The sequence below is a fragment of the Aulonocara sp. 'chitande type north' Nkhata Bay genome, linkage group LG12 (genome assembly GCF_057382095.1).
Source record: "Aulonocara sp. 'chitande type north' Nkhata Bay isolate Kocher_YH1m ecotype deep benthic linkage group LG12, A_spYH_male_GT1.1, whole genome shotgun sequence".
Lineage (NCBI taxonomy): Eukaryota > Metazoa > Chordata > Actinopteri > Cichliformes > Cichlidae > Aulonocara > Aulonocara sp. 'chitande type north' Nkhata Bay.
In genome coordinates this window covers 24,748,332-24,768,681 of record NC_141355.1, presented here as the reverse complement: position 1 = coordinate 24,768,681, position 20,350 = coordinate 24,748,332, and the positions used below count along the sequence as shown (strand labels likewise).

Genomic DNA, 20,350 nt, shown 5'->3' with positions numbered 1-20,350 from the left:
CTGTTGATACTGAAGGAAAAACTTCAAGAGGGGCCAGTAGATTTGTCCACCATCTCCCAGATTACAGAGTACCTGACAGACAGGCCACAGTTTGTCAGACTGGCTTATCATCGTCTGACATGGTGACGGGCTGTCTCCATTCCTGTTCCCTTTGTGCACCTCAGATTTTGAATACAACCCTATAGAAACACTCTGACGATTCTGCAGTGGTTGGATGTACTAATGATAAGCAAGAGGAGGAGTACAGAGCACTAGTGGATGATTTTGTGTGCATTCTGTGAGGAATCACCTGCTTGTGAATGCGAATAAGACCAAAGAGATGGTGACGACGAGCACAGCTACACGACCAGTGTTGGTCCTGGGACCGATTGTCTATTTGATGGAGGTTTACCCATGCAACCATGACGGCAACAGGCTGACCTGGAAGATGAGCAGGCTCTGTTTACTAATAAAGCTGCAAACCACAGTAAAACAGACATTATCAGTCTGCTGTAGCGAGCACAGTGTACGGAGCAGGAAGGCTGGCTCTGTGATTGGCTGAAGTAACAAACCTAACCACCTCTGCTGCACGCACTGGACAGCAGCAGAGAAACTTTCTCTAACAGGCTGATTCAGCCACATGGACAGATACAGGAAGTCTTTCATAGGTCATGTGACACATCTATCTGAAAATCATGTTTTCTCATGTTAATGGTTTATTCAAACCCTGCACCCAGGAACCAGACACGCAGCAAAAAAAAGGGTGGACAGATCTATATTTAAACGTATACTTTGTTTCCTTATTTGGATTTCAAATCAGATTTTACTTTAGTGAAATATGTTGCCATTTTGAATTTTATTTTACTGCGCTATACACTATTATACCTATATTGTTATAGGTTGTATTAACCTTTATTTTTAACTTCTGTACCGAAGAAATTCTCCAGCTTTTGAGGTTAAAGTGCGACTTAGCTAAAGTGAAAAGCTGCACGAACCCACCCACAGAAAACAATTCAGACAGTTAGTACAGGTTTTATTTACCATACATACAGTTTGCACTGCCAATCCAGAGCCAACATCATTTCATTCAAAGCTATAGACAAACAGTACATCACATGCCAACATTTGCATATCCAGTTCCTCTAACAGTCTCACTCACGTCACCGTAAACCTGGTTCTCTCTTGCACGATAGAAGTCACATATTTATAGACATTTACATGTGTATCTACACTCAATATCTCTACAAAGCATAGAAAAAATAAATTTCATTACCTTTATTCTTACATTATTCATTATTACATTATGTATATTTATTGATGGCAAAGCAGGGGTTTATGGTTTGACCACATGTTGCTGGATCTCGGAAGGAAAACAGTTTTCACTGCAGCTTAAAGCACAAAGCCGTCGTCCACCTGTTTTGGGACAGAGTGGACTGCGATGCGACCGGGGGAGAGCACAGGTGACTCTGCTGAGACACAGCCTTCATCTGCAGTCACGTGGCAGAGCCATTAATCCAATCTTTCATGCTTTTTAAGAAAGTGTCCACGGGGAGCGTTAGAGTGAAAAAACAAAACACCCCAAAAACAGATTCCAGTAAAAAAAAAAAAAAAAAAAAAAAAAATCACTTCAATCAGTCAGATCGTACAGTCTGATTGTATAAGCACATTTAACAAAAATGGGAGGAGCAAAGAGTTTAGAGAGCAGTCGTTACCCTTCCTGTAAGTTTACATGCATTTAGAGTAGATGGTTCCTTCCTCTTTATTCTCCTCCAGGAAAGAAAAATATCCTGGGCGTCTGTTGACAGAAGGAGCATCCCTAACCCAGTTTAACTATGCTGCATGTACAGAATTGCAGTATTCACAGAGCACTGACCCAAAACGACGCTGCACGAGGCACATTTCAAAGTCAAATTTGAGCGAGTGACAGGCCGAGGATGGCCTGAGGAATCTGTATAGGAAGCAGAAGTGACGTCCTAAGATGCAGATCATTAAATTTCACCGGATCTGGCTCTACAGTGGTGCAGCAGAAGTAACAGTTTTCTTTCTTACAGAGCAAAGAAAATCACAACACATTGATTCAAGAATATAATGATGACTTTAAAAAAAGAAAAAGAAAATTACTTTTTTTTTCTGAATTCAGATCCTTTCTTTACTTATCTAAGGCTTAATTCAAGAACATCTGAAAAAGATGCACTGAAACAAAATCTTAGGAAAAATGATACTATAGTAACAACGAATAGCCACAGCAAAGCCTGTCGCTTTAGGAAAAGCATGCAAACATGAACGATAATAAAGCATTGGCTAAAAAGTAGCTGTAAAACCAGGCTATATAACACTGAGGGCTTTGTTGGGAGTCGAGGAGAAGACGTCAGCCTACATTGGTTTACTTTTAATAATAGATGGCTCAAATTATTTATTTATTCACCTCTTCTTTCCTCCGTCTCCCTGGTCTGTAACCTTAACTGAAAACGAGGTCAATTTGGAGGAAAGGGAGATGATGCCAGGACCGGCTTTAGTTTAGATGGTAGGATAAAAAGAAAAAGATTGTGAGAACGGCTGTTGCATGCAGCCTACAGTGAGGGTGCAACCACTGCAGGCAGCGTTTGCTTAGACGGCGACCCCGGTATGAAAGGATGTGGCTGGGAGAAGATGGTTATTTGGGAATGAGAGAACCTCAGTGAGGGCAGGAGGTGGCGGCTGTGATCAACTCAGTGTCGTGTGTCACTCTAAGGGTTGTTTTTGAAATTTAAAACTCTCTGCCTCGGGTCAAGAGTAAAAGGTTGCCTAAACGACATGTGAGTGGTGTTCCTTTGAGCACCTGTGCGGTAAACCCTACCAGCTCTGCCTCAGTGCTAAATACTTTGTGATGAACATTTTCGGTGGGGGGGGATGCAAGTAGCTCGTTGGGATAACACTTGCTTCTGTTTCCTGACACTCTGTGGTCCATTCTGCTCACGCTCATTGTTCTCTGTTGTTACCTTGCATCCTTTCTGCACTGAAAATAACTGCACTGTTCAAAGGAATACATTTCCTCAAGCTACGGTGCTATTGTCTCATCTTTTCTTACCGGTTTGAGGCTGGTTAGCGCCTTGCAGGGAGCATGCAAGCTAGCGAATGAGCACAGGTCAGGATGCAGGAGTTGTGTTAGGATGGGGTCTGCTGCTACAACCGGGAGCTACTACCTCTGCAGGAAAGAAGGTGGTTTTCCCCTTCTTAACAAACTCCCTGGAGAGGCTCAATCTCTTTTCTGTTAGCCGTCAGAGAAAAATGCAGACAAAGAATGATATTTTCTAAAATGATTTGCCTGCAGCTAAACCCATAACCACCTTTTCCATTAATTTCACACCAGGCGCTCTTTAATTTAAATTTTGATCAGTGCACACAGCCTGCAGTGGTGAAACTGGGAGATGAGTAAACCTGGCCTGGTATCACCTTTGGGACATGAGAGCTTGAGGCTTTAAACAGGTTCACAAGCAATGTCAGGATGGAAATGCTACAAGGGCAACAAAACAAAAAGCAAAAGAAGGAAAAGGAGACTATGCTTCGAATTCTTTAAGTCTTTGAATGAAAAGGAGACCTTAACAGATCTCACATTTAAAATTTAGAGACATTACTCAGCAATAGCATAATCTTAGCAAATAAACCTGATAAAAAGACAGTGTGGATGCTCCCAGCCCTCCAGGGATCCCCCCTTAAACACTTATTACAATGTTTCTCATGTACATTTAGAGTTTTGATCCTTGGCTATGAAGATATTGTTCACAATGATGATGAGCAGCAAAGCTCAAAAGGCCATTATCTAAAAACTCAATGGAACAATGGAGGCATCAGAAATTTCAAGTTTATAGCAGCTCAAATTTGACTTTCTGGCACGTTTTTATTCCCACGAACCACAAACCGCACCGTTATTGACTACTGTGCGAATAAAAGGCAGCAAAAAACGTGAGGCGTGTGGCTCTTAACGGAAGAGTTGCACTGGATGGATTTAAAGTGAGCGTCCCAAAGTTACTGCTTTTGTAAAGAAGAGCGTTCTTCAGTCCTCACATGAGATGGCCTCTTGGTAAGTGGCCAAACCTCTTCAACAAGTCCAGTCCTCCTTGACTGGTAACTGTTCGACGTTGCTGATAACTGAAGCCATTGAGAGGGAGCGCCGCGGTTCATCCGGCTTTCAGTGCTGACGTCCGCAGGTGTCGGTGTTGTCTCTCCATGTCTGCTGCAGCTGTTGGAGGTGCTGAAAGGCTCTCTGGGTGATGTTAAGACCGGGGTGGACCTTCTTCAGATTGGGCTCTCCAATCAGGGACAGACCACAAAGCCCTAAATATGCATGAAGAGGATCTGACAGAGAGGAAGAGAGATTGAAAGAGTGGAAAGAAGAAACTAGGTCAGAGATGATAACATGCATCACAGCACAAACACCTGTATGTGACGGGTCTGTAGCCTTTGCAGTACTCGTACACTGACTGATGACGCCAGAGGAAAAAAATGGAAGCCATTTTTGCTCAGTCTCTTTCTTATTGTTGAAACATGAACTCTGACCTTAACTGAGGAAAGTGAGGCCTGCAGTTCTTTAAATGATGTTCCAGGTTATTCTAGGTTACAGAGCTCTTGGAACAAATTTGCCAGGTTGGCCACTCCCAGGAAGGTTCACCACTGTTGAAAGTCGTCTCCATTTGTCTCACTGTGGTTCACTGGAGTCCAAAAGTCTTAGGAATAGCTTTATTACCCTTTGCAGACTGACAGATGCCAGAGATTTTGTTTCTCAGCTGCTCTCGAGTTTCTTTAGATTGTGCCATGTTGTGCACGTTATTCGAGATCTTTTAACCTGCTTCACTTTGTCAGACAGCTTCTATTTAAGTGATTTCTTGATTCACCAAGAATCTAGCCATAATCAGGCCTGGGAGTGGCTAGTGAAACTAAACCCAGCTTTAAAAAAAAAAAAAAAACGATTTTGGTTAAGCACATTTAATTTATGATTTAACAAAAGAGGGCAGGCGGGGCAGGTTAGATAACTCGAGTACAACAAAGCCATCTTTGTCTAATACTAAAATGTGTTTGATGATCTGAAACATTTAAGTGTGACAAATATGTCAAAGAATAAGAAATGAGGAAGGAGACACATAACTAAACAGATTCAGAGTCTATACAGCACCATGAGAGCTGTTGGCATTTTTTGCACCATCATCATATTCTATCTGCAGTATCAAGGTGAGCTGGTACCGTTACTAGCTTGAAATCATATTACTGGGAGCTTTCCAATTTCATGCTCAAGTCTAATGTAAGAATTCAAGAAGACTACAACTATGAAACTTGACCGGCCTCTTAAGTAGAGGAACAAGAAGGCAAGTAAGGTCTAGTAATGAAAAATCTCTGCATGGTCCCGACGTCCGTCATAAACCCCAGTTTAACCACTGGATAAGATGAACGTGCTGGATGTCCCTTTACCCATCCATATGCAGTCAATAAAACAAAAACCTCATTTCACATAAGAACCTTCCTCCATATGGTTTTCTTGCACTGAACCTTTAAGTAGATATAAATAATGCATGCAGGTCGCCTCTGTGGTCGTTTCACCTCCCCTGGGACGAGAGTAAAAGCTGCACGAGCCAGTAAATGAGCAGTAATTGAATTATAATGAAATGACAGATGATTGGACACAGACATTAGAGTCAATCAAAGCACCATTAGTGGCATCAATCAGGAGTCAACAAGGACTCAAACTAAAGGCTGAACAGAAGAGACGTCTCCATCAGTCCAAGGTTTGAGGCGGTTTGACTGATAAGGAAATTATCAATGTCCATTTAGCAAACTGTCTACTGGGGCGATCGTGGCTCAAGAGTTGGGAGTTCGCCTTGTAATTGGAAGGTTGCCGCTTCGAGCCCCGGCTTGGACAGTCTCGGTCGTTGTGTCCTTGGGCAAGACACTTCACCCGTTGCCTACTGGTGGTGGTCAGAGGGCCCGGTGGCGCCAGTGTCCGGCAGCCTCGCCTCTGTCAGTGCGCCCCAGGGTGGCTGTGGCTACAATGTAGCTTGCCATCACCAGTGTGTGAATGTGTGTGTGAATGGGTGGATGACTGGATATGTAAAGCGCTTTGGGGTCCTTAGGGACTAGTAAAGCGCTATATAAATACAGGCCATTTACCATTTACTTACCCAGAGATGCAGATGAACATTAAAGCAGAGCTGTTAGCTCTGTTTTAGTTACAAATAATGATACCTCTATCTGGCTCTTTAGCAGCTAAGTGCTAAATGTGTGGGTCCGAGCAGGTAGCACAGAGAATTGTGTGACAGACAAATAGTATCTTTAGGCACTTCGTTACTAGCAGCCTGTCACAAACGCATCGTTTCTTTCCGTTTCTTTCCATTTCTTTTCCGTTTCGTTACAACTTGGCATATCTTAGCATGCTGTGCAGCGTGCTCTTAAAAAGATTGAAGAAACTGGACAAATCTGAAAGTCATGTCCTTAAGAAACAGGAAAAAAAAATGGCAAAAACCTGACACGGGACCAGAGATGCACCTGAACCTTCAGCTGATCCATCTACTATTAACATCAGCCGTTCTTAAGGAAGGAAAACAGGGAGAGAAGGCTGAGGTGTGCTAAATTACACAGCCATCTGTAAAACATGGTTGATCTCTGTCATGGTTTGGCACTGCATTTTAGCCAGTGGTGTTGGGATCTTGTAAAAATTGATGGAAATATAAATACAGAAAACTCTGTTTAGATTTAGATCCACATGAAAATGACCCCAAACACACTACCAGAGTAGTAAAAGCATACCTGGATAGAAAAACCATACAATGGGGCAATATCATAGATTGGTCTCCCCAGAGCCCGAACCTCAATATTATTGAAGCAGTGCGGGATCATCTTGACAGAGAACAGAGCTTTGAATGTCCTTGAAGAAGTATTTCCAAAGACTACTTAAAGAAATGACAACAAAGCTTGCCTAACAGAGTTCAGGCTACATTGAAGAATAAATATTGTCATATCAAATATTGACTTTCATGCTCCTCAGAATTGTACAGCCTCTGTTTTCCCCTTATATCTTGCATTCCATTTTATTTTTGAATATGTTTCAATAAATCGCTGCACCCATTTCCCGTTTTCCTAGCAAAATATAAAGAAACGAAGGGTGACTCAAGACTTTTGCACAGCAGCGTATTGATCAATGCCACTTCAAAGCACTTTCTCCAACATGAATCAGCATAAGGCTGCTTTGATCACTAAGCTACGCCTTTGGGCCACGAACTGTCTCTTGTAAGTGTTATAAAAGCAGAGACACGCGTATACAATAAAGGCAGGAGCTTTCTTTGTGACAACCATTTGGTTTGTTCAAATTCTGTCACGTCACTTACAGCAAAAAAAAGTTAGCTGAAAAGACCTGTGGATTTTATTTGATTTTGTTTTTTTAATAAACAGCTGATATTTTGTTGGTTCAATTTAATCACTTTAAACTGGAATTTCAGCCACTCTTACCCCATGTAATCCCACATATTCCTGTTAATCAGATTGTTAAACAGTACCTGTGGACAAACTTGGGCTGTGCCAAATGTTCAAAGTATATTTGGCTTTATTTGGTGCAGATCTGCTAAACAAATACACAACACCTTCTTTTGTTCCGGGCTATTGTTGCTGTCCCATCTTCCCAAGCCAGTTCCTTCCTGTGCATGACTGCGCAGCTCAAACACGCACACACACAGAAGTCCAGCGGTATCTGTTCCCATACTGCTGCAGTCTCTTTTATTTCCTAAAACTCTCCTTTGTACATGTATATTCACACGGCTTTGTCATCACACTGTCTACCTGCCCTGTTCACCTCATTGTTCCTTCCACCCTGTCTTCCCCTGCCTTGTTCCTGTAACGTGAGGAGCCCGATCTGCTGTGTCCTTGGCTACCAACAACAACCACCTCATCAATTACACATTACAAGGGCGAGGAAGAAAGCACAAATACGGACCAGACGAGCAACTAGACCATTGAAGTTTAGGGTTACAAGAGCTCATCCGCTGATCTCAAATAAAACCGGCAACCACAGCTCCACCCTGACCTCCCTGTACCTGTGGAGGGCATGGAAACTGTTCAGTAAGAGAGAGAGGAAAATAAAGGTATCCTAACTGCTTACATCCACCACCTCTTATCCTTGAGATATTTAAAGCCACAGCAAAGCATAGTAACCTAAACAGAGCTTCTACAAAAATAACCTCTATGCAAACAAACAGCAAAACTGATTTTTGTAAAAACTATGGGTGGAATCCACATTAGGCTTTTGAGTAGTCGGGTACTTTTTGCACTTTACCTAATGACTACATGTACTGTGAGATGCTTACCTGGATGGCTGTCTGGCCATTTGGCGAAGCCGCCCACCAACCGATCCTGCGTGGACAGGATGAAGCTCCGGTTCTTTTCAAAGTTTGTATACTGGAACACATCTAACAGCTGGAAAATAAGGGTAATAAGAAAAAGGAAAACATCTGCAAGAGACTCTAACAAAACAAATGCACTGGTATACATTTAGAGAGCGCTGTTTATTATAAGATTAAACTGGCTCAGTACACACTCATTTCCAAAGAAGCAGAGCAGACTGTGTTTAGAGAAGTCACACACATATGACAACATTTATTTCCACAAAGGTGAAAACCAGTGATTACACACACTTGATATTCTCCCTCTATATACAGACATCAGGGGGGAAAAACATCAAACCTCAGTGTGAGCCATCTGCAAATATTTTGCTTGACTGTGAAATTTTAATCCTTCTGGCGCTTGACAACCCACAAATCTACTGTTTTCTTGCACTGGGTTTGCTTTAGCACGAGTGTGTTTGTGTGTGTATTTAGGTCAGGCTTTTAGCCTATATGGAAGTGAAAACCAACCTATGTATTAATTACCACATGTCCCGGTGTTTTATATGCTGTGCAGGCTGAAGGACAGAAATAACATGCTGGGACTTTTTCTGTCCCCAGCCTACTTTGTGGTCAGTTTTTCCCTCAGGGGCAAAAATATTTGTCCCTCCAGTTTGTCTTCATTGTACATTCCTTCACATCCACCCTGATCATTTCAGCAACTTGCGATTGAAAAATTCAAAAACTGTGGCAAAAAAGTAGCCGGAAATGCCACGGGGACTCAACGGCACCGAGCTGTTGTAATGTAACTAGATGATTACATTTCCGTGTCCATATCAGGTGACGCTGTAGGGTTTCAGAGGGGTTTGCGGCTTACAAGCAATTAAATCCCCCAGTAAACCACGAGTTTAGACGATGTGAGATTTTCAAAAATGATTCACATTTAGTGAATGCCAATATATTCTAAAGTGTAACATCTTCTATTCTGTAATAAAGAGAAATTTCATAAACTTAACTTCTTAAAAGGTTCTATAAATGAGACAATCGACAGGCCCACATTTTTCCCAGTGTGAACATGTAGGGTAATAGCCTCTGTAGGAGGAAAAAGAGCAGCACTTCCTCACTGTGTGCTGCAATCTAAGCTTCCCTATTTAGTGTTTCGGTATCCGGTTTGGCTGTGCATCCATGTTGGTGCACAGGAATCACTTCCTCTTAAACTGCTGGTATTTTAATTGCCATTTAGTGCAGCACCCAGCTTCACTTTTAATGCATGCAAAACGGTGTCTCTATATGCGTGCACGTGTCTGTCCCACTGGTCTTTACCTCCAATGTAGCTCCCACCCAAAAGGAGTAGCATGTATCTACGGGTTTGTTTGGGCGGCCGTGGAAACCGCTCTGCTGCCTCATGATGCACCAGCGCCGGATCCGGTCCAGTTCCCGCTGACTCAGTGCCTCCTCCAGTCGACCCATCAGACACAGAGAGGCTATGGCGCAGTACGTCCAGCCGCCTAGAAACACAACACAGGCTCATTAAATTTGACTAATCTGACAATGTATTCAAACTGGAAAGCAGCGCCGGTGGTTCATATGTTTTGGTGACAAACAAGATGATTGCAGGGCACGGCAATCAAAACACCGATTTTATATCTGTGTGTGGGCTCAAATAACTCACAGGCTAAACGTAAGACGAGAAGAGAAAAACCTTTAGAGATGCTTTGTTGAGGGCTGAAAAACAGAGCATCATACAGCTGGACTAATACCAGCGTGAGAGTTTTGATTGATTGATGATAAGCTGTTATCAGAGCAGCCATAAGCAATCTTCTACAATCCAGCTGTCAACTGCTTTCATTATCACAGCTGCTCTAGCTGACCTCCACACATTATGAACATCACTGCCAGCTTATCTGTGTTTGTTTGAACGTGGTAACGTGTGAAGGGGAGACACAAAGAAAAGGCGTGGTGAAGTGTTTGGGTCACGAGTGTAAATCTGCCAACATGCTACACTTGCCTATAATCAGCCATGTCTAGCTCCCTTTCTGCTTGAGGCGAAGGAAGAGGAGATAAATATAAATGTCAAACAGAACTGAGGGGAATCCTAACCATTGACTCTAACCGCAGGGTTGGGAACAATCGGCTTTATAATAAAAATAGACCCATAAAGCAGCTTTCTGTTTGGAAAGTATAACAATATTCACACCTGAATGTAACCTTATTTCCTCCTGTGCCAACATATACACTAAAGTCCCAAAGCTTGAGCCAACTTTCATTGATTTATTTTAAATAATCTGGGGAGTATGACCTTCTTGTCATTTTACTTACTAGTGGTCTTGAGCACTAGTTCTCCAGGCTTTCCCAAAATTAGTTTCTAAGTTCATTTTTGGACTTCGGCTGCTTTTTCCACTCATTTTCAGGCAAGTCCTTTGACCGAAACATTTTCAAAAGATGTAAAAAAAGAGGTGGCATGAAAATGAACCAAACTCACGGGATGAACTAGTGTTACAACAGACAACTTGGCAAGGAACTAATTTTAAATTGTAAATAAAAGCACATAATTTATTCTCATTTTAGTTTAATTTAGTTTAATCTTCCAAAAATGCCAAATATAACATAAATTGACAAGGATAAAATTGTATTTTTGGACCAACAAGGTGATTCCCAAAGTGCTACTAACCCAAAATAGGAACATTGCGGCATAGTGTGCGGTTAAAATTAGGAAAAGTGGAAGATAAAAGAAGAAGTGGCTTGCCTTAAAAAAATAATAATAATAACTATCTACAGGAGATGAAATTAATCTGAAATTCATGTCCTTATGAAACAGGACAAAAAAAAATCTTAAGGGAGGGGGAACAGGGAGAAAGGGCTGAGCTTAGGGCTGTGCGATATGACCAAAATCTCATATCCCGATATAAGAATTCTATCATCCGATAACGATATAAATCACAAAAATTTAACATTTTCTGTAAATTCTGTGAATCTCGGGCAGCTCGACTTGCGTGAAGTGTTTCCAGCTGCGCGTCCTTTACCCGGAGTCGAGTGTTTTAACCGATGCATGAAACTATACATTTTTAGACATAAGTTGTAACGGCCGCCGTTTTCTTTGTATTTATTACACGGCGTGCTGCGGGTTGCCTGTTCTAACGTTTGAGTCTAAGGTTTATTTTTTAGCACCTGGCGGCTCATTTTTACTTCTCATCCGTAAAAAATCTGTTCTTTCACGTGATTCAGTTTATTTTGAAAAGTCTCAACAGGATCTTGAGCTTTATTGTGAAAGGTTTACGTGGAACATACACAAGCGGACACGCGAAGGTGTTACCGTCGCTGTTGCTAACGACAACACATAAAAACAGACGCTTGTCCCTCAGTAGTGTGGTTATATTATATATAAGAGAAAGAGAGAACTTTCTCTTATATTAAGAAATTAATATAGCCTCTACAGTGACCATCAGAACGATGAAAAAATATTGCCGTAAACAGTTTATTTTGCGACACCATGAAACAAACGATAGCGTAAAATGAAACGATAGATGTTTTTATATCGTCATCCAATATATATCGTTATATCGAACAGCGCTAGCTGAGCTATACTAGTGAATAACCCAGATTTGACTTCTTTGATTCAAATCATCACCGAAATGTGTGGAAGTCAGGAGAGAGGTGCAACATTGTGTCTACAGCCACCTGTAAAGCAGGGTGGAGGCTCTGTGATTTGGAGCTGCATTTCACTCACTGCTGTTGGGAATCTTGTCAACATCGGTAAAATTACAAATGTGAAAAAGCACAATCAGCTTTTGATCCACCATGCAATACCATTTGGAAAGCACCTGACTGGCAGCAAATTCATGTGTCAGCATGACAATGAGCCCAAACACACTGATAATGCAGTTTAAACACGAGGGGTGACATCTATGGAATTTCTCTGAGGTCTATTTATGACAAAAATGTTGTTTTCTTACCATCTTAAGAAAACAACCATGCATGGCAAGAAAAAGGAGAAAAGTATACCCTGCACATAGTTTTTAATAATACCCCATTTTATGCATTTAACACAATTATCAGCAAAACAGTGCAAAGCAAACAGCGTGGGAGGCCTTGCTGCTGAACAAACACACTTTAGGGATGTATGGGCATCTACTCTGCATCTCTACTGATGTGTAATCAGCCTTCAGACAGAGAATTGGCATGCTTGCAGAAGAGAGCAGAGTCTCAATGAAGGCTGTAATCACAGAGGTCGAATTTATCTCAAGGAAGGAAATCACTGAGACACACTAGAATCTGTGCCTTTGAGCGGTTTCAATTTATGCGTTCACAGCGCCTCACAAAGCTACCACAAAATGATTTCTTCACTGTGCCAAGAAGGTGACAGTAAATGTGTTACTGAGAAGTGTGTGTATTTGTGTAAGAGCATGTAGGATGAAGGCTTTTGTGCCAGAATAACACGGTTTAATTTGAGCGGGGGAGAGCTTAATGAGGGCAAGGTACTGTATCTATAGAGAGTTATTTAAATGGCTAATCCTTTAAAGCACTTAGCACCATCGGGGACGTTCATACCCTTTACTGCGACACAGGCATACACACCCACAAATCCTTTGATCTGATATGAACTCACAAATCGAATCATTATTCAGAGACATTTGTGCTGCGAAATGCAATAATTTTCTTCCTCAATGTTTACTTATCTGATAACATAAACAATTAAAATAATATCAGACTCACCATGTGACTCTCGCCCAGCTCCCTGGCCAAACCCGCTGTCATAGGACTAGAAAGAGAGAGACAACGGTTCAAATGTGAGCAAGGATAAAAAAAAATCACCACATCAGTCTTCTGAATATATATTTATTCACACTGACACCCAATTTAGTAAAAAGATTAAATACATTTGTGTTGCAATCTGTTTCAGTTTTTAGAAACTACCGTATATAATCTCAGTAAAATACATAAACATGCTCTGAGACAGCTCGCAGAGCTCCGACTCCTTTTTCTTTCTTTAAAAAAGCCCAGATAAGGTTACCCTGTTGTTTTAAAAGAAGCTGAAACTGTCATGAAACACGACAGTTTTCTACACATATTTATGAAAAACCGCCACCTGCTACAATAGGCAGCTCATACAAAACTCACACTAAATGACAGGCGGTACGCGGGAAAGTCAAACCATGTTTTGTCCCTGTGTATGATCTGATCACGCCTCAACAATAAGGTTTGTAAATGGATACGTGGCTGCTCATAAACAGGCCCTCTGATACATAACCACCCACCACCCACTGCTTCTGGCATACTTACATTCACGAATAATTAACCTGCTAAGCAAAAAAAAAAAAAAAAAAAAATTGGTATCCATCCAAAAGTATGAAGCCTGTTATCAACACACCAGTGAAACAATGATAAACTATGTAATAAAAGCCTCTTGTGCTAACTGCCAAAATTATATGAGCTTGTCCTGATACAGAATCAATTTAAGGATTTAGTGGAACCCGCATTGCTTCGAGGACTTGAGCTCTTGATAAAAATATCAGTGTGGTGCAAAAAATGTGTTTTCCCTCCTGGTCGGGAGGGGGGAAAGAACACTCTGCTACAGCTTTAAGACCACACCGCACTGCTCAGCCCCCTCCGTTTATTATAAATGAAGTATTTCTCGGCAGAGTGCCACCTACTGAAGGTGGGTGGCCTGTTCTTCTCATTCAAATGTTGCCGCGCTGTGTTGTTGTTTACAGCTGCACCCAGTTACCAGGAAGCTACATTTCATATTTTTTAATTTTTTAACATCTACTCACCAAACTTCCTCGGATGTATTCAATGGCCTTTTGGATGTCCATGCCTGACCAGTTGTCCAGCATGTAACAGATACTGGCTGCACAGTAGATAAAGCGTATATCATTCTCACTTCCTTCTGGCACTGCGTAAAAACTGGAAGAAAGAGGAAGCAGTAAAGCCGGATGAGCTACATAAACAACTGGAAATAAGACTGCTGTCCATTCTGAAGACGAATTAGATTTTTATAAAGCTTCTCAGATAAAACTGCTAAGGCATTGTTTGTGCCGCATTAGAGAGCTGGCAGTCGCAGAGTAAACACTTATTTGTCATGTGTTTGTTCAGAGGTTGCTGACTAATGTTGCTAACTGTCGTTTTTGACCTGTTTTTTTAATCATTAGTGAGGCGGCTGTTACTTTTCTTAACACCAAGTGAACTTGTCAAAGATACTGGCAGTTGTGTTGGCTACCGTTGTCGCCCTTATGAATGGTGGGCGTGCCAAAAGTTACATGTACATTGACAATAAAAAGCTATTCTATTCTATGCTACAGAGAGCACAGATATTTTGTGGAAAAAGTAAGATGTGAGATCTAAGCTCACGATCCATCTCAGGTCGCAGGTTATTGGCTGGAAAATGACACACGTGACCTCGGCCTTGACCGAAATTTGGTTGAACACCTAGTAGGTGGTCACTGTGTGCAAGTGTCACTAAAATCGGATCAATATTCTTGGAGGACTAGTGAATCTTCTGAAAATGGAAAAACACCCACAAGTTCGATTAAATTTTGGCCGACTTATAGGAAGAGTGGATGTTTGGCAGACGTCTGGCCACGGCGCTGGCTCATCGGTCATTTGACCAGATGAGCCAAAATCCTCTCGATCGCTTTGTTGCCCGTTTCGTTTTCTTCTATTCTAATTCCCGCACTGATCCAGTGATTGTTTCTGCGTTGTGGCAGCACGCCTCAAGCACAGCTATAAATAGTTACAGGGATGTGGTGACGTCACAGTTCCCACGAGCAAAGACCAATGCCAACAATAATGCCGCTTTGGGAAGGTTTATCCTGCTGTGATGGTTAGAAGAGAGTCGTTAAATTTATAGAACATATAGGCGTCAAACATAAGGCCCTGAGTCCAGAATCGGCTCAGCAAAGACTCTAATTTGGCCCACTGGATGAAAGAGGGCATAAATTTTAGACTTTTAACTGTAGTTTTGCATCTTTTTTCCACTGATAAAGATCTCTCCTATGGCCATTCATACTTCATCAAGGTAACTAAATAACAGATAAACAACTGAATGACAGAACAGATTCTTTTTTCCACCATCTACTGTAGAATTGTCTGTTTCTTGTGTTTTTACAGTGGTTTTCACACTAAACTAAAACTAAATGCATTTTCTGGAAATGAACAAAGGCTTTCTGTCTTATAATTACAGGACATTTTCGGTAGTTTTATATGTTCGTTTCTAACAATGACATCCCAGGAAGTCATGCTGACTGATTCATTTCAGCAGCATTTCTTTATCATGTAGAAACACTGAGACATAATCATCAAACTGCACTTCTTTTTAATAATAACATAAGAAAAGATATCTCAGGGAATAAATGTGCAGCTGAACCTCTTTACACAAACAGAAAGGGACGTTTCACTGATCTACCCCACTAAAGATTTGCAAGCGTTGTATTGTTTTCTTGTTGTACAATCTTTTATCAGGGTGCCTGGAGACTTGTACACAGAACTGCTACTGCAGAATCAAATGTGAGTCAGTCCGTGTTAAGGCTGCTTGTTGTCTCCACCACCTCAGGTGTATTTAAATCGAGCTGCTGAAGGAAATCAGAACGTGTATGTGTGTGCGCTCTGACCTGCCATCCTCCAGCTGCAGCGCCCTCAGACCAGCCAGACAGGCCTGCTTGTTAACCCGGCTAAGGTCATCTCCAAGTATCAGCAGTGAGCACAGCCCAGTATAGGTCATAGCTACATGGCCACTGTCATATGGATGGAGCACACCTGGGCCCTGGAGAAAACATCAGCAGGAGATATTATTTTTACCACTGAAGCTATACGGGAAGAGATTGTAGACAGAATGGTAATAGTTCTGACTACTAATCCTTCAGCTGGAGGGAAGAATAACAAAATATTTGGAGCAGGATTACCATAAATATAGAAAACAACAGAAAAATAGGGATAATAGTAGTGAAGCCGCCTCTAAGACTAATGCAAAAGAAGGTGATGCTTTAGTTTTTACAAAACATAACCTCAAAAAACATGCTGGGGTGGGCGATGGCTGTACCTTAGTGCTGTAAGGGATTCCAATATGTGATGATCCCCGAAACCCACATCGACTTAGGTTGGATTCTGAAAAAAGACAAGAGCGGAAGGAAGAGCAGATATTTAACAAAAGGTCGTCACTCCACACAGGTGAAGAAAAACTGGGACAAAGAAAGCATTACTAGATTTTTTTTTTTTAATTCTCCCGAAAAATAATAATATAAAAAGAACACTGCTGCCATCTCCTGGTTATGACAGAAACACCACTTACAGTGGACAGCATGCTCCAGCAGTTTCAACATACGATAATTAAACAGTTGTTACATGTCGCACATTTATCACCATTACATCTACAGATCATTATGCCCTGAGTGGCAGGTGCTATTCGCACTTATTGTTGAGTTTATACTTGCTCCACAACACCTTTATCATTTTTTTGATGCATAAATATAAAGATTAAATCACTCGAAACATCTGCAGTTTCATGCCAGAGATCTATTTCCATACCAATGATACATTAGGAAATCTCGAGTGCCTCCTGAGTTGTGTTTTTCACACCTAATGACAACAAATTTAATGTGACGCCAAACATATGGCAGCAACAAAACCGAGACCAATCAGGCATGGCTACCCCTCTGTAATTTCTGTTGATGGCTTGAATAATTAACTGAATGGGCATCTAAACAGATGGCACAGACTGGCTTGTTAGAGACAAAAAAAACCAAGTCATTAAAGATTTAGAGTCCAACTTTCCCTGACGAATGAATGAATGTAACAGGGTAAGCGAGGAGAACACCTGGAAGTTGGTATTGGTTTCATAATCCAGACTTTCAAGTTCGACAGCTTTGAAGTCGACAAACATGAAGAGAAAAACCTGAAATGTATCCTGGGGTAAAAATCTTAAAAAGGCAGAAAGCTGAACTTCTCAAGAGCCCATCAATCCCACAGTAACTCAGTCTCTCTGTAATATCCTGATGATATCTTAGGGACTGACACGCACTAACCCTCACCCCCTACCAGCATCCCGTTTGCTAACAGCACCAGAGATTGATGATGAATTCCATAATTTTCAAATCTTTTTGATTTATTTTCTAGTGCAGTTCAATTTAGGTACTAAACCAGTTAAACTTAACTGTGGAATCTTACACCAAAGAAACAGGGCACAAATGTAGGCAAAGATGCAATGCCTGATTAATGCATTCAGGAACTCTGACAGCTGTATTGCTCTACCACTTAATGTTAGCCTTTGTAAAAAATAATATTCCTACTGACAATGATTTTTTTTTGCACTGCCAACTGCTAAATAGTTATAAAAGTAGGAAAATGTGTGACTTACGATCCTCAGTAGGCAGAACCTGTAGTGAGTAGATGTACTCAATCATGACGTTCCGATCAATCACTTCTAGGGCATCCAGCACATCCAGACCAGACAGGGCGAAAAACACGATGGTCAACCTAAAAACAAGGTGAGATTTACATTCATTTTTACTTATTACAAATATATTTGTGAGAATGCAAAAAATCAGAGGCAATGTAAGATGTGGTTTATTGTAGTGGTGTGCGGATACTGAAATATCTATTCCTCCGATACCAGTTATTTATGCTCTAGAATTGATTCTCATATTAAAATATTGATATTTTAGTAATTTGGGGTAAATTTGTAGTTTATCATTAACAGGAACACAGTGGAAAGAAACAATATCATTACGATCATCTAAATTGGAACTACTTTCTCTTCCGCCTTTCATAGTCATATGCGAAATACGGCTGTATAAATGTGTGGCAGCCCCTTGGCGTGCGCACTCACAACAATGGCTCATGTGTGGACGTATTTTACCTCCACAAAAAGCCAAGACACGGTTTGCGATACATGTGGCAAGACAGTGAGGTGTTGTGGCAACACCGCTAACCTCGTCAAACACCTCAGAGTAAATCATATAAGAGAATATGACGAGCTTATGTTGAGGCGAACGGAAGAGGAGGAGAGGGACAGGCGCTGCTAGGGCGAGACAGACGTCTCTCGAACATCTTAACACTTTCAGCTCCACCTCCTGTTTTCTAGTTAGTGCCACCGTTACTAAACCATATATCACAGTAGTTCTCATTACCATCTTGTAAACCTTACCTTTCACTCTTTCTGCTATCCTGACAATCACTCCACCTTGCCTGCACTCTCTTCTTCACCTCTTATTGGACGGTTCATCACTTTGGATGGTTGATGTCAGGTACTTATTTTTCTTCACTGTGACACCTCCTTCCCTATCATTCACACACATTTCTGCCATTTGCGCAATATCTCCAAAATTAGAAACATCCTGTCTCTAAGTGATGCTGAAAAACTAGTTCATGGATTTATTACTTCTAGGCTGGACTACTGTAATTTGTTATTATTAGGATGTCCTAAAAACTCCCTGAAAAGTCTTCAGTTGATCCAAAATGCTGCAGCACGAGATCTCACAGGGACTAGCAAGAGAGAGCATATTTCTCCTATATTGGCTTCTCTTCACTGGTTCCCTGTTAAATCCAGAATTAAATTTAAAAACCTGCTCCTCACATACAAGGTCTTGAATAATCAGGCCCCATCTTAATGACCTTACAGTACTCTATCACGCCAATAGAGCGCTTCACTCTCAGACTGCGGCCTTACTTATGGTTCCTACAGTATTTAAAAGTAAAATAGGAGGCAGAGCCTTCAGCTTTCAGGCCCCTCTTCTGTGGAGCCAGCTCCCAGTTTGGATTCTGGGGACAGACAGCCTCTACTTTTAAGATTAGGCTTAAAACTTTCCTTTTTGATAAAGAATATAGTTAGGGCTGGACAAGGTGACCTTGAATCCTCCCTTAGTTATGCTGCAATTGATGTAGGCTGCTGGGGGATTACCATGATGCTTCTTCAGTCATCTTTTTCACTCACTGTGCATTTATACACCTCTGCATTTAATTATTAGTTATTATTAATCTCTGTCTCTCTTCCACAGCATGTCTTTCTCTTGTCTTCATCCATTCACCCCCAACCGGTCATGGTTCTTTGTATTATTGTAGGGTCTTTACCTGACAATATAAAGCACCTCGAGGCAACTAGCTTGGCGAGCAGAATAAATAAAACTGAATTGAACTGAAATATTCCGCCTTGCTTCTGGTGACTTTCATTACTTTTTTATGGATCTCTCTCAACCACCTGCTTCGTGTTCTTACTTCAGATCACAGCCTAGTTAGCCAAGTAAGTACTAGTTAGTACTTACTTTTCATTTCATTTATTCTGCTTAAATTATGGTAAACCTCTCAGTTCGTTCTACATTAGAGACACATTTTCTTTATAGCGAAACACTAGTTTATAGTTTGTAAAGCGGCGTTTTCCGTTAATTAAATAAAAAAGTTGAAACACGTACAGTTAATATTCAAATTTACAAATTACAGTTCGCTGCAACACTTAGGTGAGACCAATTCCCTTGATGACTATGATAATAACATGACCTATCACTTAATAATAAACACCTCACTGCATTGTGTTAATACATCTGTTCATCTGCCATAACTTGGCTAAGCTGGTGCTTGCAGTTATGCTATGCTACTAGCATTAGCCTCCATTCAAAACTGCTTGTGAAGACCACCTAGCTTAGCTGCTAGTGAAGTTCTTCCACAAAACACACAAACTAGAGCATCTTTGTTCATTTCGGTGAACTGACCTGGTCGTTTCCAGCGAGGCGTATCTCTCAGGTAACACCTGAAGTGTTCGCTGAAAGAATCGTACATGTCGATCTCTTAGAAAGTCTATTTGCTCAAATTCTTCAAACTCGTTCTCCTCTTCCGCCATCTTTGCTTTCGCACCTATGAGAATCCTTTTCCGGTACGTTTAAGTTTCAAAATAAAAGCTCATACTACTTCGATGTACCTAAAGTGTAAACGGCACATCACAATAAAAATCTTTATTTTAAAAATAACAGTTTCACAGTTTAAAATTGAACTGAATTGCACCTTAAAAGTTATATGACAAATTAAAAAGGGACAATTCGGGCGGTGTA

At 41.1% G+C, this 20,350-nt stretch overlaps 1 protein-coding gene across 2 annotated transcripts; it reads right to left on the bottom strand.

Annotated features, from left to right (window-relative positions):
* Window positions 1-997: 997 nt before the first annotated feature.
* pggt1b (protein geranylgeranyltransferase type I, beta subunit) lies at window positions 998-20,171 on the bottom strand. 2 transcript variants are annotated; one of them, XM_086314597.1, is made up of 10 exons: window positions 20,015-20,153; window positions 18,457-18,590; window positions 17,668-17,786; window positions 16,354-16,418; window positions 15,926-16,077; window positions 14,090-14,222; window positions 13,032-13,077; window positions 9,642-9,826; window positions 8,304-8,412; window positions 998-4,314 (listed from the first exon to the last, which is right to left on the bottom strand). In XM_086314597.1, the coding sequence occupies exons 3-10, from the start codon at window positions 17,711-17,713 to the stop codon at window positions 4,148-4,150; spliced, it is 903 nt and encodes a 300-aa protein (XP_086170723.1). In that variant the 5' UTR covers window positions 17,714-17,786; window positions 18,457-18,590; window positions 20,015-20,153; the 3' UTR covers window positions 998-4,147. The 2 variants fall into 2 exon arrangements, with proteins under 2 accessions (XP_086170723.1, XP_086170722.1); XM_086314596.1 differs by lacking the exon at window positions 18,457-18,590 and having other exon boundaries at window positions 20,015-20,171.
* Window positions 20,172-20,350: the final 179 nt, after the last annotated feature.

Excerpts from the sequence above, each read along its gene's own strand:
- pggt1b (XM_086314596.1), bottom strand. The coding sequence starts at position 20,142 with ATGGCGGAAGAGGAGAACGAGTTTGAAGAATTTGAGCAAATAGACTTT. Across the intron at positions 14,223-15,925 it reads CTGCAGCTGGAGGATGGCAG|TTTTTACGCAGTGCCAGAAG; the intron begins GTCAGAGCGCAC and ends TCTTTCTTCCAG. Across the intron at positions 13,078-14,089 it reads AATACATCCGAGGAAGTTTG|TCCTATGACAGCGGGTTTGG; the intron begins GTGAGTAGATGT and ends CTCTCTTTCTAG.